Here is a 16,749-nt window from a genome sequence, read left to right as displayed (position 1 = left end):
CCATTCCCAGTGTTTTATCCCCCCATTCCCCGTGTATTATCCCCCCATTCCCCGTGTATTATCCCCCATTCCCCGTATATTATCGCCCCCATTCCCCGTGTATTATCCCCCCCACTCCGTGTATTATCCCCCCCACTCCCCGTGTATTATCCCCCCCACTCCCCGTGTATTATCCCCCATTCCTCGTGTATTATCCCCCCATTCCTGTGTAATCCCCCCATTCCCCGTGTATTATCTCCCCGTTCCCCGTGTATTATCCCTCCATTCCCCGTGTATTATCCCTCCATTCCCCGTGTATTATCCCTCCATTCCCCGTGTATTATCCCCCATTCCCTGTGTATTATCCCCCCCATTCCCCGTGTCATCCCCCCATTCCCCGTGTATTATCCCTCCATTCCCCGTGTATTATCCCTCCATTCCCCGTGTATTATCCCTCCATTCCCCGTGTATTATCTCCCCATTCCCCGTGTATTATCCCCCATTCCCCGTGTATTATCCCCCCATTCCCAGTGTATTATATCCCCCATTCCCCGTGTATTATCCCCCCATTCCCCGTGTATTATCCCCCCACGTTCCCTGTGTATTATCTCCCCATTCCCCGTGTATTATTCCCCATTCCCCGTGTATTATTCCCCATTCCCCGTGTATTATTCCCCATTCCCCGTGTATTATTCCCCATTCCCCGTGTATTATCCCCCCATTCCCCGTGTATTATCCCCCCATTCCCCGTGTATTATCCTCCATTCCCCGTGTATTATCCCCTATTCCCCGTGTATTATCCCCCCATTCCCCGTGTATTATCCCCCCATTCCCCGTGTATTATCCCCCATTCCCCGTGTATTATCCCCCACATTCCGTGTATTATCCCCCATTCCCCGTGTATTAACCGCCCCATTCCTGTGTATTAACCGCCCCATTCCCCGTGTATTATCCCCCCCATTGCCCGTGTATTATCCCCTCCATTCCCAGTGTATTATCCCCCCCATTCCCCGTGTATTATCCCCCCCATTCCCCGTGTATTATCCCCCCCATTCCCCGTGTATTATCCCCCCATTCCCCGTGTATTATCCCCCCCATTCCCCGTGTATTATCCCCCATTCCCCGTGTATTATCCCCCATTCCCCGTGTATTATCCCCCATTCCCCGTGTATTATCCCCCATTCCCCGTGTATTATCCCCCCATTCCCCGTGTATTATCCCCCCATTCCCTGTGTATTATTCCCCATTCCCCGTGTCCCCCCCATTCCCCGTGTATTATCCCCCCCATTCCCCGTAAATTATCCCCCCCATTCCCCATGTATTTTCCACCCCCCCCCATTCCCTGTCTTTTGACCCCTATTATCCGTGCACTGATTCTGTCCCCTTGCTGTTGGTTGCTTTTCCTAGATTTATTGAAGGAGACGTTTGAGGCCCTCCATTTCCAGGTCCTCCTGCACCTGTACGTCGAGCTGGACCACCTGAAGCAGATTCTGAGAGAAACGTCGAAGCGGGAGGATCTGGCCACCCACGACTGCTTTGTGTGTTGCATCGTCAGCCGCGGGACTCGGGATTCTGTACTGGCTGTTGATGGGGACAGCCCCGGACTTTCCTTTCAACAAATTCAGGGCTATTTCAAAGGGCAGAGCTGTCGGCCCCTGCTGGGCAAGCCCCGGCTCTTCTTTGTTCAAGTTTTCCTCAGGGCCACGACCGTGTCTGACGGTGAATTGGAGACAGACGCTGCTCTGAATAACGGAGATGCAATTCAGGCTGACGGCAATGACTGGGAGGAAGTAATTCCTGAGGAAGCGGACATCCTGTGGAGTTGCTGTTGGGTCTCTGAGGACCTGCTGCTCCGGGAGCCCCAACAACCGTCATCCTTCATGCGCACACTCTCGGAGTGTCTGCGGAAACATCAGCACAAGTAAGTACTGGAGGCGTCAGGTACGCCAGGTAAACGGCGAGCCCCCACCACAGGTAAACGGCGAGCCCCCACCACAGGTAAACCCCGAGCCCCCACCACAGGTAAACCCCGAGCCCCCACCACAGGTAAACCCCGAGCCCCCACCACAGGTAAACCCCGAGCCCCCACCACAGGTAAACCCCGAGCCCCCACCAAATGTAAACCCCGTGCCCCCGCCAGAGGTAAACCCCGAGCCCCCACCACAGGTAAATCCCGAGCCCCTGCCACAGGTAAACCCAGGTAAATCACGAGCCCCCACCACAGGTAAACCCCGAGATCCCGCCACAGGTAAATCCCGAGCCCCGCCACAGGTACACCCCGAGCCCCCGCCACAGGTAAACCCCGAGCCCCCGCCACAGGTAAACACCGAGCCCCCGCCACAGGTAAACCCCGAGCCCCCGCCACAGGTAAACCCCGAGCCCCCGCCACAGGTAAACCCCGAGCCCCCGCCACAGGTAAACCCCGAGCCCCCGCCACAGGTAAACCCCGAGCCCCCGCCACAGGTAAACCCCGAGCCCCCGCCACAGGTAAACCCCGAGCCCCCGCCACAGGTAAACCCCGAGCCCCCGCCACAGGTAAACCCCGAGCCCCCGCCAGAGGTCAACCCCGAGCCCCCGCCAGAGGTCAACCCCGAGCCCCCGCCAGAGGTCAACCCCGAGCCCCCGCCAGAGGTCAACCCCGAGCCCCCGCCAGAGGTCAACCCCGAGCCCCCGCCAGAGGTCAACCCCGAGCCCCCGCCAGAGGTCAACCCCGAGCCCCCGCCAGAGGTCAACCCCGAGCCCCCGCCAGAGGTCAACCCCGAGCCCCCGCCAGAGGTAAACCCCGAGCCCCCGCCAGAGGTAAACCCCGAGCTCCCGCCAGAGGTAAACCCCGACACAGGTAAACCCCGAGCCCCCGCCACAGGTAAACCCCGAGCCCCCGCCACAGGTAAACCCCGAGCCCCGCCACAGGTAAACCCCGAGCCCCCGACACAGATAAATCCCGAGCCCCGCCACAGGTAAACCCCGCCACAGGTAAACCCCGAGCCCCCGCCACAGGTAAACCCCGAGCCCCCGCCACAGGTAAACCCCGAGCCCCCGCCACAGGTAAACCCCGCCACAGGTAAACCCCGAGCCCCCGCCACAGGTAAACCCCGAGCCCCCGCCACAGGTAAACCCCGCCACAGGTAAACCCCGAGCCCCCGCCAGAGGTAAACCCCGAGCCCCCGCCACAGGTAAACCCCGCCACAGGTAAACCCCGAGCCCCCGCCAGAGGTAAACCCCGAGCCCCCGCCAGAGGTAAACCCCGACACAGGTAAACCCCGAGCCCCCGCCACAGGTAAACCCCGAGCCCCCGCCACAGGTAAACCCCGAGCCCCGCCACAGGTAAACCCCGAGCCCCCGACACAGATAAATCCCGAGCCCCGCCACAGGTAAACCCCGCCACAGGTAAACCCCGAGCCCCCGCCACAGGTAAACCCCGAGCCCCCGCCACAGGTAAACCCCGCCACAGGTAAACCCCGAGCCCCCGCCACAGGTAAACCCCGAGCCCCCGCCACAGGTAAACCCCGAGCCCCCGCCACAGGTAAACCCCGAGCCCCCGCCACAGGTAAACCCCGCCACAGGTAAACCCCGAGCCCCCGCCACAGGTAAACACCGAGCCCCCGCCACAGGTAAACCCCGAGCCCCCGCCACAGGTAAACCCCGAGCCCCCGCCACAGGTAAACCCCGAGCCCCCGCCACAGGTAAACCCCGAGCCCCCGACACAGGTAATCCCCGAGCCCCCGCCACAGGTAATCCCCGAGCCCCCGCCACAGGTAAACCCCGAGCCCCCGCCACAGGTAAACCCCGAGCCCCCGCCACAGGTAAACCCCGAACCACCGCCACAGGTAAACCTCGAACCCCCGCCACAGGTAAACCCCGAACCCCCTCCACAGGTAAACCCCGAACCCCCGCCACAGGTAAACCCCGAGCCTCCGCCACAGGTAAACCCCCGACAAAGGTAAATCCCAAGCCCCGTCACAGGTAAACCCCGAGCCCCCGCCACAGGTAAACCCCGAGCCCCCGACAAAGATAAATCCCGAGCCCCGCCACAGGTAAATCCCGAGCCCCCGCCACAGGTAAATCCCGAGCCTCCGCCACAGGTAAACCCCGAGCCCCCGCCACAGGTACACCCCGAGCCCCCGCCACAGGTAAACCCCGAGCCTCCGCCACAGGTAAACCCCCGACAAAGGTAAATCCCAAGCCCCGTCACAGGTAAACCCCGAGCCCCCGCCACAGGTAAAGCCCGAGCCCCCGACAAAGATAAATCCCGAGCCCCCGCCACAGGTAAATCCCGAGCCCCCGCCACAGGTAAATCCCGAGCCCCCGCCACAGGTAAACCCCGAGCCCCCGCCACAGGTAAACCCCAAGCCCCACCACTGGTAAACCCCGAGCCCCCGCCACAGGTAAACCCCGAGCCCCCGCCACAGGTTAACCCCGAGCCTTCGCCACAGGTACACCCCGAGCCCCCGCCACAGGTAAACCCCGAGCCCCCGCCACAGGTAAATCCCGAGCCCCTGCCACAGGTAAACCCCGAGCCCCCGCCACAGGTAAACCCCGAGCCCCACCACAGGTAAACCCCGAGCCCCCGACACAGCTAAATCCCGAGCCCCCGACACAGCTAAATCCAGAGCCCCACCACAGGTAAATCCCGAGCCCCCGCCACAGGTAAACCCCGAGCCCCCGCCACAGGTTAACCCCGAGCCCCCGCCACAGGTAAACCCCGAGCCCCCGCCACAGGTAAACCCCGAGCCCCGCCACAGGTAAACCCCGAGCCCCCGCCACAGGTAAACCCCGAGCCCCCGACACAGGTAAATCCAGAGCCCCACCACAGGTAAATCCCGAGCCCCCGCCACAGGTTAACCCCGAGCCCCCGCCACAGGTAAACCCCGAGCCCCGCCACAGGTAAACCCCGAGCCCCCGCCACAGGTTAACCCCGAGCCCCCGCCACAGGTAAACCCCGAGCCCCCGCCACAGGTAAACCCCGAGCCCCCGCCACAGGTAAACCCCGAGCCCCCGCCACAGGTAAACCCAGAGCCCCCGACACAGGTAAATCCAGAGCCCCACCACAGGTAAACCCCGAGCCCCGCCTCAGGCGGTCCTGGACAATACTGGCTGCTCCTTTATCTGTGGTCAAAGCCAACCTCTCATTAACTTGGGAAATGGTATCGCTTTGTCTTTTCTCCTGTACAACAAACAAGGTATTAAATGTGGGCAGGGATCAGCTCCCACCAGGCTCGATAGAGATCGGTCAGATGGTTATTGCACTGTTCCTGCTCTGTAATCTGGGGACCATATATTACATTGATTTTTGGAACAGGGAGATGGAATAGGGGCTTGCTCCGTCCACTCCACGCATCGACCTGGTATTGCAGTGCCTCTGGGAAAGGTGCACCTCTCGGGAGATTTTGAAAAATTAAAAACAGCTTCATGAAAAAAAAATAAAAACAGAAAATACTGGAAACACTCGGCAGGTCTGCCTGCATCTGTGGTGAGAGAAACAGAGTTAACGTTTCATTGTCCCATTACCATCTCCTTTTGCCTCGCACCATCATCCCTTTTATTGTTTAATCTCTCCTGCCTGCCACCCTATCACAGACCTTCCCTTTTGTTCTTTCCTCCCCTCCCCATCTCCCACCCCCTTTCCCCGCCTCTGTATTTGCTTAAAACCTGTTATATCTCTAACTTCTTCCAGTTCTGACGAAAGGTCGACCTGAAATGTTAACTCTGCTTCTCTCTCCACGGGTGCTGCCTGTCCGACTGAGTGTTTCCAGCATTTTCTGTTTTTATTTCAGATTTCCAGAATCTGCAGCATTTTGCTTTTGTGTGCTCTATAGGGATTGGTCAGGTGGTCATAGGAGGAGGCGCTGTCAGATGTGCCCACATGGCTGGGTTTCCCCAGGTGCATGGTCTCATTGAGTGCACACACATTGCCCTGCGTTCTCTCTTTTAAGAACCAGCCATGTTTTATAATGAGAAGGGGTTCCACTCCCTAAATGTTCAGCTGGTCTGTGGCCAGAGGCACAACCCATTCAAAATAACACGCATGCACGAACTTTAACATGGCAAAAGCCGGTCCCGGGCTGCATGTGTGTGACGAGACAGATTGTATTATCGCCAAGCACCCTGCAGGTTTCGTCCTTCAGCCTGGGGCACTCGCCATGCCCTGACACGACCCATCCCCATGATCTCCTTGACTTCTTCCTAGAGTAGGGAGAGGACCTGAATGGATGCTCTCCCTCCTCCTGTCTTCACCTCCTCCCTGCTATTGCTGTGAGCTTGTCCTGAAAGAAAGAAGGGAGAGAGTTAGTGATTGCCTAGTGAGATGCTTTGAGGATGTGCATGTCAAGGTAGAATAGTGGTGTTGGCGTGAGGAGGATGGCAGCGGCGTGAGTAGGTGAAGGCAATATTAGTGAGGAGAGTAGGAGTTGCAGAGTGTGACATTAGGAGCAGAAGGAAATGTGCTGCAGTGAATGGAGGAGAGTGCTGGTACTCGAGAGGGTGAGTGGTGAGTGCTGGGACCTCGGGTGGTGCAGGGTTATGGACAGAGTGATGCGAGGTCAAGTTAGGAGTCTTACCTTAGCAACCCTGATCAGGTCATTAAACTTCCTACATTGCAGCCATGTCCTGGGGCAATGCTCCTTGTGCTGACACCCTCCGCCACCTGTGCCCACTTCTGCCGAGTAGATTAGCGGGATAACTTCCTACCACCTGGTGAGAAGAGGACATCTCTCCTGCTGACCACCTCCTGACAACCTCTAAAGCAGTGACTGAGAACCTTGTACCTTTTCCTTTGTCTGCCTTTGTGACAAACCGTGACAGTTGCCTGCAGCCAAAATGCACCTCCCCTTTAAGAGGTGCAGACTGCCTTTAAATGGTGTCAGGAACCCCCCCAATATCCCCCTCCCACCCGAAGCGAGTTGCCAGTCAATTTCGCGATTAATGTTGGTAGCTCCCCTATTTAATGATAATGAGGCCCCCTGTCCAATTCTGCTTCCTAGTTGTGCCCACGCGATCTGACGCATGCTCCCTGCACAGCACCCAATCTGGGCCCAGGTGAATTTCTGCCCTTATGTGTGTAGCAAATTGTGACTGGGATTTTTTAAAAAATTCGTTTTATGGGATGTGAGCATCCCTGGCAAAGCCAGCATTTATTGCCCATCCCTAATTGCCCTTGAGAAGGTGGTGGTGAGCCACCTTCTTGAACCGCTGCAGTCCGTGTGGTGATGGCACTCCCGCAGTGCTGTTAGGGAGGGAGTTCCAGGATTTTGATCCAGCCATGATGAAGGAACGGCAATTTACTTCTAAGTCAGGATGGTGTGTGACTTGGAGGGGAACTTGGAGGTGGTGGTGTTCCCATGCGCCTGCTGCCCTCATCTTTCTAGGTGGAAGAGGTCGTGGGTTTGGGAGGTGCTGCCGAAGAAGCCTTGGCGAGTTGCTGCAGTGCATCTTGTAGTTGGTACACACTGCAGCCACGGTACCCTGGTGCTGGAGGGAGTGAATGTTTAAGGTGGTGGATGGGGTGCCAATCAAGCGGGCTGCTTTGGCCTGGATGGTATCGAGCTTCGAGTGTTGTTGGAGCTGCACTCATCCAGGCAAGTGGAGAATATTCCATCACACTCCTGACTTGTGCCTTGTAGATGGTGGAAAGGATTGTGAAAGACTGCATGTGGACATAGACGGGTTAGCTGGATGGGCAGAGAGGGGGCAGCTGCCGTCCAATGTGGAGAAGTGTGAGGTAATATCTTGAGGTAAGGATAGAAACTCACTTTAAATGGTGAAATATTAAATGGAGTCAAGGAGCAGAGGGAACAAAGGAACAGGATCAAGGCTTCCTTGTGTTTTGTATCCTGAGTCACAGGACACAGAAGTGGGAGCTCATGTGGAACTTGTACAAGACCAGAGGCTGCAGTTGGAGAATTATGTGCAGTTTTGGGCACCTCATGACAGGAAAAATACAAAACAATGGGAAAGGTGCAGGGTATATTCATTAGAATGTTACTAGGGGTGCGAGGTTATGGATTTTGAGAGACTTGAGAAGTTTGGTCTTTTTCACTAGGGCGGAGAAGGTTAAGGGACAACGTGATGATTATGAAGGGTTACGATGAGGTAAACAGTGATGGATTGTTTCCATTGGTTATTGAGACACAAAAAGAATTAAAGGAGAGGCTAGAAAAAAATGTCTTCACTCGGAGGGAATTTGAATGTGGAATCGTCTGCCACAGACTGTTATTAAAGCAGAGTCCACAAATACTCTTAAAATAGTTGCTTGAAAGAGGAACATTGAAGGGTAAGGAGGGCAGGCAGGAGACTGGGAGCAGAAAGGGTAGTTCCCCTAGAGGTGAACGCCAACAAACAATTGACTGCCAGCACGGATTTGTTAAAGGCAAATCATGTTTGACTAACTTGATTGAGTTCTTTAATGAAGTAACGGAGAGGGCTGATGAGGGTAGTGCAGTTAATGTTGTGTATATGGACTTTCAAAAGGCGTTTGATAAAAAATTTAGGGGGAGAAATTGGGTGAGTAGCACCTAAAGAGGCAGTCAGTGGCTGTAGCGCCACTGGCTGCGTCTCCCGCGATATTCAGTAGGGGCGCTAATGGTGGCGTTGGGCATTTGCGCTGCGCCGCCACCGATGACGTCATCGGTGTGCGCAGCGCCCCATTCGTGCCCCGTTCGCGATATTTGGTAGCGAACGCCGCAGTTGCGCCGCTTGCTACCCACGCCCGGTTCACGGGGCCTTACTGTGCCAGCAGCGGCGCAAGTTAAGGTGGAGGTGCGGGGCGGCCGCCTGCCAGCACCTCCGTCCCCGGCCTCCTAACCACCCCCCCCCCACCCCCGCGGCATTGCCGGCTGTTTCCCGAGAGCCCGGCACTTCTCCTTGGTGCCGGGCTCATTTGCCGGCACTCGTGAGCGGGGATCGCGCTGTTGCAGGCACCTCCCCCTTAACAGTGGGAGGAAGGCCTGCAGTACCGCAGCGTGCCGTGCCGCAGCATGTGGCGCTGCGGCACGTTGCGCTGTGATAATCAGTTTCAGTGCTCTAAGAGGGACGCGGAGCACCTCGAGCCTCGCCCCATGTCCCTCGAGGGGCACTGAAACTGAATTTCTGGCGATCGGTATCACTCCGATCGCTGCGCTAAATCCTGCGCTCAGGCGACTTTTGCGCCACTTTGGCGCCCCAACCCAATTTCTAGGACTTAAAGTCCATTGGATTAAAGGGGCAGTGGCAGCGTGGATACGAAATTGGCTAAGGGACAGAGAGTAGTGGTGAACGATTGTTTTTCAGACTGGAGGGAAGTATACGGTGGTGTTCCCCAGGGGTTGGTATTAGGACCACAGCTCTTTTTGATATATATTAATGACCTGGACTTGGGTTAAACAGTTTCAAAGTTTGCAGATGACATGAAACTAGAAAGTGCAGCAAACAGTGAGGAGGATAATAACAGACTTCAAGAATACGTAGACTGGTGAAATGGGCAGACAAATGGCAGACAATGTTCCTTTAAAAAAAATTTGGGTGTGCAGCCATTTTAAGGGGCTGCGTGGGCCATTCAAAATACTGCGCATGTGCGGTTTTTCCCATTTAAAAGCTGGCGAGCCGGCTGCGTGGGAGCTCCAGGTTGCTTAAAGGGACATTGATGGCAGATGAAATTTAATGCAGAGAAGTGTAAAGTATTACATTTTGGCAGGGAGATCGAGGAGAGTCAATATAAACTAAATGATACAATATTAAAGGGGGTGCAGGGTCAGTGATACCAGGGGGTTTACGTACACAAACCTTTGAAGGTGGCAGGACAAGTTGAGAAGGCTGTTAAAGCAGATGGTATCCTTGGCTTTATTAATAGAGGCATAGAATACAAAAGCAAAGAAGTTATGGTAAACCTTTATAAAGCACTCATTAGAGCCCAGCTGGAGTATTGTAGCCAATTCTTGGAATTACACTTTAGGAAGGATGTCAAGGCCTTGGAGAGGGTGCAGAGGAGATCTGCTAGAATGGTACCAGGGATGAGGGACTTCAGTTATGTGGAGAGACTGGAGAAGCTAGGTTGTTCTCCTGAGAGCAGAGAAGGTTAAGGGAAAATTTGATAGAGGCGTTCAAAATCATGAAGGGTTTTGATAGTGTACATAAGGAGAAACTGCTTCCAGTGGCCGAAAGGTCGGTAAGCAGAGGACACAGATTTAACGTAGTTGGCCAAAGAATCAGAGGCGGCATGAGGAATTTTTATTTTACGCAGCGAGTTGTTATGATGTGGAATGCACTGCTTGAAAAGGTGGTGGAAACAGATTCAATAGTAACATTCAAAAGGGAATTGGATAAATGCTTGAAAGGGGAACATTTTCAGAGCTATGGGGAAAGAGCAGGGAAGTGGGATTAATTAGATAGCTCTACCAAAGAGCCGGCACAGGCACGATGGGCCAAATGGCTTCCTTCTATGCTGTACAATTCTATGATTCTATGGAAGTTGATGGGTCAGAGTGGCCTATTCTGTATTGTGTTTGTGCACTGAGTGTCACAGTCTGTGATTCGGATGTCCGTGCAGTGTCACAGTCTGTGATTCGGATGTCCGTGCAGTGTCACAGTCTGTGATTCGGATGTCCGTGCAGTGTTACAGTCTGTGATTCGGATGTCCGTGCAGTGTCACAGTCTGTGATTCGGATGTCCGTGCAGTGTCACAGTCTGTGATTCGGATGTCCGTGCAGTGTCACAGTCTGTGATTCAGATATCCATGTAGTGACTGTCACAGTTTGTGATTCTGATGTGTCCACCCTCTCTCCAGGTGCGATTTGATATCAATGCTAACGGAGGTGAACAGAAAAACGATGCTGAGAAACCAGCGACTGGCCCGCAAGGAGCCTGCACCCCTGGTCCTCCGACACACGCTGAGGAAGAAGCTCATCTTCCCCTGACGTCACTCACAGATCTCCCGTTACTCTAATTTTCGATTGAAAACAGACTGATCACAGTATGAAACCGGACTTCATGACACAAGCAGTCGCGAAGCACTGGTTCCCTAGCATCTAAAAAAGGAAGACATGTACTCATTCAGGAGAGGAAAATCAGGTCCACTGAGAGATCTAGGCCAGGGGAGACGGATCTTGGCCTGAGGAGAGGAATCAAGGCGGGAGGTAGATCTAGATGGCATGGGGAGTGGGATCTAGATTGGGGAGAGGGATCAGGCGGGGAGAGATCTAGTTGGCATGGGGAGAGGGATCAAGGCAGGGAGGGATCTAGGAATGCACTCCTTTTCAGTCTGTGGGCTATCAGAAGTGAAATGCTGTACTTCTCATGCAGCACTGAATAAAACATTTTACTCAATGTGTTCAATTTATGAGGTCTCACAACTGTCACTGTCATCTTTGCATTTTCAGTTCTGTACCCCCACAGCTGGAGTACTGGGTACAATACTGAGCACTGCTGCAGCCACACCTGGAGTACTTAAGAAATAGGAGCTGGAGTAGACCATATGGCCCCTCAAACCTGCTCCGCCATTCAATAAGATCATGGCTAATCTGCGTCAACTCGACTTTCCAGCCCTAACCCATATCCCTTGATTCCCTTAGTGCCCAAAAATCTATCGCTCTCAGTCTTGAATATACTCAACAACTGAGCCTCCACAGCCCTCTGGGGTAGAGAATTTCAAAGATTCACAACTATCTGAGTGAAGGAATTTCTCCTCATCTCAGTCCTAAATGACCGACCCCTTATCCTGAGATTATGACCCCTAGATCTAGACTCTCCAGCCAGGGGAAACAGACTCTCAACATCCACCCTGTCAAGCCCTCTAAGAATTTTATACATACAATGAGATCACCTCTCATTCTTCTAAACTCCAGTGAGTATAGGCCCATTCTACTCAATCTCTCCTCAGCATAGCCCTCTCATCCCAGGAGTCAATCTAGTGAACCTTTGTTGCATCCCCTCTAAGGCAAGTATATCCTTCCTTAGATAAGGAGACCAAAACTGTGCACAGTACTCCAGGTGTGGTCTCACCAAGGCCCTGTACAATTGGAGCAAAACTTCCTTACTCTTATTACTTCATTACCTCTTGTAATAAAGGCCAACATACCATTTGCTTTCCTAATTGTTTGATGTACCTACAAGTTAACTTTCTATGATTTATGTACAAGGACACCCAAATCCCTCTGAATGCCAACATTTACTAGTCTCACGTTTAAAAAATGATTCTGCCTTTCTATTCCTACCAAAGTTGATAATTTCACATTTCCCCACATTAATCCCCTCTCCAATGTTCCCTCTTATTATTTGGGAGGGTACACGGCCCCTTTAAGGGGCTGCGCTGCCCATTGATAGTTTCGCGCATGCACATAACTTTATGTTAAAAAAGCTGGTCTTGGGCTGCGCGTGGACCAGCAGAGAGTCCGTGCACCTTATAGGGAATGTTGCTATACTCCATCTGTCACTGTCTTGCCCAATCAATTAACCGGTCTATATCCCTTTGTACCCTCTTTGCATCCTCCTCACAGCTTACTTTACCACCTAGCTTTGTATTGTCAGCAAACTTGGATATATTACATTCGGTCCCCTCATCTGCATCATTGATATAGATTGTAAATAGCTGAGGTCCAAGCACTGATCCTTGTGGCACTCCACTAGCTACAACCTGCCAATTCGAAAATGTCCTGTTTATTCCTCTGTTTTCTGTCCGTTAACCAATCCTCAGTCCATATATTACCCCCAATCCCATGAGCCCTAATTTTGTGTAACAATTCCTTGTGTGGCACCTTATCGAATGTCTTCTGAAATTCCAAATATACTACATCCACTGGTTCCCCCTTATCTACTCTGCTAGTTACACCCTCAAAATACTCTCATAGATTTGTCAAACATGATTTCCCTTTCATAAAATTGTGTTGACTCTAATCATATTATGATTTTCTAAGTGTCTTGTTACCACAGCCCTAATAAAAGAAAGACAAGCATTGATATAGATTCTAGCATTTTCCCTATTGCTGATGTCAGGCTAACTGGCCTGTAGTTCCTTTTTTCTCTCTTCCTCTTTTGAATAATGGGGTTACATTTGCTATCTTCCAATCCATGGGCACCATTCTAGAATCTAGGGAATTCTGAAAGATCAAAACCAATGCATCCACTATCTCTGCAGCCACCTCTTTTAAATACTTTGGAAGAAAAATTGGGTTGATTAGCGCCTTTCGTTAGTGCCCCCGAGGGGTGCTAATGTGGTGCAAATCCCCTGGTGCAGCACCGCTAACACCTCCCGTGAAATTCAATGGGAGGTTAGTGGTAGCCAGTAGCGCTGCGCTGCTGGCGATGACATCATTGCCGTGCACGGCACTCCACTTGCGCCCCCTTCCCTATCGGTGGATGATATGTCCAACACGGTCAGGAGGGCATTTTTGCAGCGGTGGCGGCACTCATAAAATGGGCAGGTGTCGGGCAGCCAATTTTTTTTGGCCAACTGCCAGCACCTGCCCCTTTCCCCTTTTATTCTCGGAGTGCCAGCCACGATTGCTCAGCCTGGCATTCCTCGAATGCTGGGCTGTTTCCATGGCACCCTGTTCCCCAGTAGCCTAGCAGGGCCCGGGTGCGCGCAGCGCTAGGCCCCTCCCCTTTAATCAGGGGAGGAAACCTGTAATGACGCGGTGCTGTTGCACATAGCACCACGATCTTCAGTTGTAGCGCCCCAAGAAGGAGGTGGAGAGCTTCCAGCAGCGCTCCACCTCCTGCTTGGGGCCCTAGTAATGAATTTCCAGCGATGGGGCACTAACTTCTTCGGAGCGCTAAAATTAGCGCCCCAAAAGGGGTGCCATCCAATTTTTCCCCCTTAGGCTGTAGGCCATCAGGTCCAGAGGATTTGTTAGCTTTTAGTCCCATTAATTTCTGCAGTACTTTTTCATTACTAATATTAATTACTTTGAGTTCATCAATCTCATTAGACACTTGGTTCTCCACTATTTCCAGTATAATTTGTGTCTTCTACTGTGACGACAGATACAAAATATTTGTTTAACGTCTGTGCCATTTCCTTATTCCCCATTATAATTTCTCCTGTCTCTGCCTCTAAGGGACCCACATTTACTGTTGCTAATCTCTTCCTTTTTACATACCGCTGATTTTTAAAACCCTCACAACCCCTAGGCTGGAAAAGTGGTCCAATCATGACTAACCAGAGAAGTTAAGGATAATATTAGATTAAAAGAGGCTTACAATGTTGCCAAAAATAGTACACTTTTTGGCAACATTGTAAGCCTCTTTTAATCTATTATCCTTAACTTCTCTGGTTAGCCATGGTTGGACTGCTTTTCCAGTGGAGTTTTTATTCCTCAAGGGAATGTATATTCATTGAAAATTATGAATTATTTCTTTAAATGTTTGCCATTGTTTATCTACCATCATATTGTTTAATCTAATTTCCCAATCTACCTTAGCCAACTCATCTCTCATACCTACATAATTGGCTTTGTTTAAATTTAAGAGCCTCGTTTTGGACTTAACCACATCACTCTCAAATTTAATATGAAATTCTATTATATTGTGATCACTCTTCCTGGAGGATCCTTCACTGTAAGATTACTAACTAACCTCATTACACAACATTAGATCTAAAATAGCCTGTTCCCTCGTTGGTTCCTCGATATATTGTTCTAGAAAACTGTCTTGAATGCATTCCATGAACTCGTCCTCTAAGCTACCTTTGCCAATTTGGTTTGCCCAGTCTATATGAAGATGAAAGACCCCCACGATTATTGCATTACCCTTGTATGCTCCTCTAATTTCCTGATTTCTACTCTGTCCAACAATATGATCACTGTTAGGGGGCCTATAAACTACCCGACCAGTGTTCTGGCTGGGCTATGTATAGACTAGACTGTCCGTGGACACGATAAGAAGAAGAAGCTCCACCCATACTGATTCTACAACTTGATTTTCTGGGCTAAGATCCTTTCTCACTACTGTCTTTATCTCATCCTTTATTATCGGAGCTTTTCTATTTTGCCTAAATTTTTTAAAAGTCAAGTATTCTGGAATATTTAGTTCCCAGCCTTGGTCACCCTGCAACCACGCTTCAGTAATGGCTACTAGATCAAACCCATTTATCTCTATTTGTGCCATTAATTCTTCTATTTTGGTATGAATGCTTCGGGTATTTAGATAAAGTGCCTATAATTTTAACTTTTTACTGTTTTCCCTAATGTGGCCTTCGTCACTAATGACCTATTACCGTTGTTAAACTCTTTGTCCCTCCGACACACTGCTTGATTTCACCCAAATCACTACTCTGCTCTACAGCCTTGCCTTTTCTCTTTCGAGTTACAAATTTACTTGAACCCTCGCGCCCCCTTATTAGTTTAAAGCCCTATCTACTGCCCTGAGTACTGGGTACAACTCTGGGCCCTGGTACCCCACACCTGGAGTACTGCGTACAATTCTGGGCCCTGGTCCCCCACACCTGGAGTACTGGGTACAATTCTGGGCCCTGGTACCCCACACCTGGAGTACTGCGTACAATTCTGGGCCCTGGTACCCCACACCTGGAGTACTGGGTACAACTCTGGGCCCTGGTCCCCCACACCTGGAGTACTGAGTACAATTCTGGGCCCTGGTCCCCCACACCTGGAGTACTGCGTACAACTCTGGGCCCTGGTCCCCCACACCTGGAGTACTGCGTACAACTCTGGGCCCTGGTCCCCCCACACCTGGAGTACTGCGTAGAATTCTGGGCCCTGGTCCCCCCACACCTGGAGTACTGGGTACAACTCTGGGCCCTGGTCCCCCACACCTGGAGTACTGAGTACAATTCTGGGCCCTGGCACCCCACACCTGGAGTACTGAGTACAATTCTGGGCCCTGGTACCCCACACCTGGAGTACTGGGTACAATTCTGGGCCCTGGTCCCCCACACCTGGAGTACTGCATACAATTCTGGGCCCTGGTCCCCCACACCTGGAGTACTGGGTACAATTCTGGGCCCTGGTACCCCACACCTGGAGTACTGCGTACAATTCTGGGCCCTGGTACCCCACACCTGGAGTACTGGGTACAACTCTGGGCCCTGGTCCCCCACACCTGGAGTACTGAGTACAATTCTGGGCCCTGGTCCCCCACACCTGGAGTACTGCGTACAACTCTGGGCCCTGGTCCCCCACACCTGGAGTACTGCGTACAACTCTGGGCCCTGGTCCCCCCACACCTGGAGTACTGCGTAGAATTCTGGGCCCTGGTCCCCCCACACCTGGAGTACTGGGTACAACTCTGGGCCCTGGTCCCCCACACCTGGAGTACTGAGTACAATTCTGGGCCCTGGCACCCCACACCTGGAGTACTGAGTACAATTCTGGGCCCTGGTACCCCACACCTGGAGTACTGGGTACAATTCTGGGCCCTGGTCCCCCACACCTGGAGTACTGCATACAATTCTGGGCCCTGGTCCCCCACACCTGGAGTACTGGGTACAACTCTGGGCCCTGGTCCCCCACACCTGGAGTACTGAGTACAACTCTGGGCCCTGGTATTGCCTCGGTATTTTTCCAGTGTTTAGGGTACATTTGCCTGTGTTCGTGGTGTTTTCACGGTATCTGCCCTTGCTTTCCTGGGTAATTGCTCAGTGATATCCCGGGTATTTTCCCTGTGTTTTCCGGGGTATTTGACACGTTTTTTGGCGCGTTTGCCCTGTGTTTTCCGGGGTATTTACCATGTTTTCCGGGTAGGGTGTTGGTCGGGGTATTTGCCCTGTGTTTTCCGGGTGTTGGTCGGGGTATTTCCCCGATTCCCAGAACGCGCCGCAGTCGCAGTGACTCAGCTCTCTGTCAC

General features: G+C 52.5%; 1 protein-coding gene and 1 pseudogene across 3 annotated transcripts in view; both read left to right on the top strand.

Moving 5' to 3' along the window:
* Window positions 1-12,901, top strand: part of LOC147120058 (CASP8 and FADD-like apoptosis regulator) — a 54,863-nt gene extending 41,962 nt beyond the window's left edge. For all 3 annotated transcript variants that reach the window (XM_085985576.1, XM_085985575.1, XM_085985577.1), the window contains exons 9-10: window positions 1,387-1,900; window positions 10,736-12,901. In XM_085985576.1, the coding sequence (XP_085841702.1) occupies window positions 1,387-1,900; window positions 10,736-10,865 (644 nt within the window). In that variant the 3' untranslated portion in view covers window positions 10,866-12,901. The remainder of the gene's footprint in view (window positions 1-1,386; window positions 1,901-10,735) is intronic.
* LOC147120059 (U2 spliceosomal RNA) lies at window positions 5,126-5,358 on the top strand (annotated as a pseudogene).
* Window positions 12,902-16,749: the final 3,848 nt, after the last annotated feature.

This window comes from Somniosus microcephalus, chromosome 4 (genome assembly GCF_052327205.1).
Source record: "Somniosus microcephalus isolate GS21.2 chromosome 4, FLI_Smic_1.0, whole genome shotgun sequence".
In the NCBI taxonomy this organism is placed as follows: Eukaryota; Metazoa; Chordata; class Chondrichthyes; order Squaliformes; family Somniosidae; genus Somniosus; species Somniosus microcephalus.
Note: the sequence above shows the minus strand (reverse complement) of the source record. Positions and strands in the feature narration are given on the sequence as shown.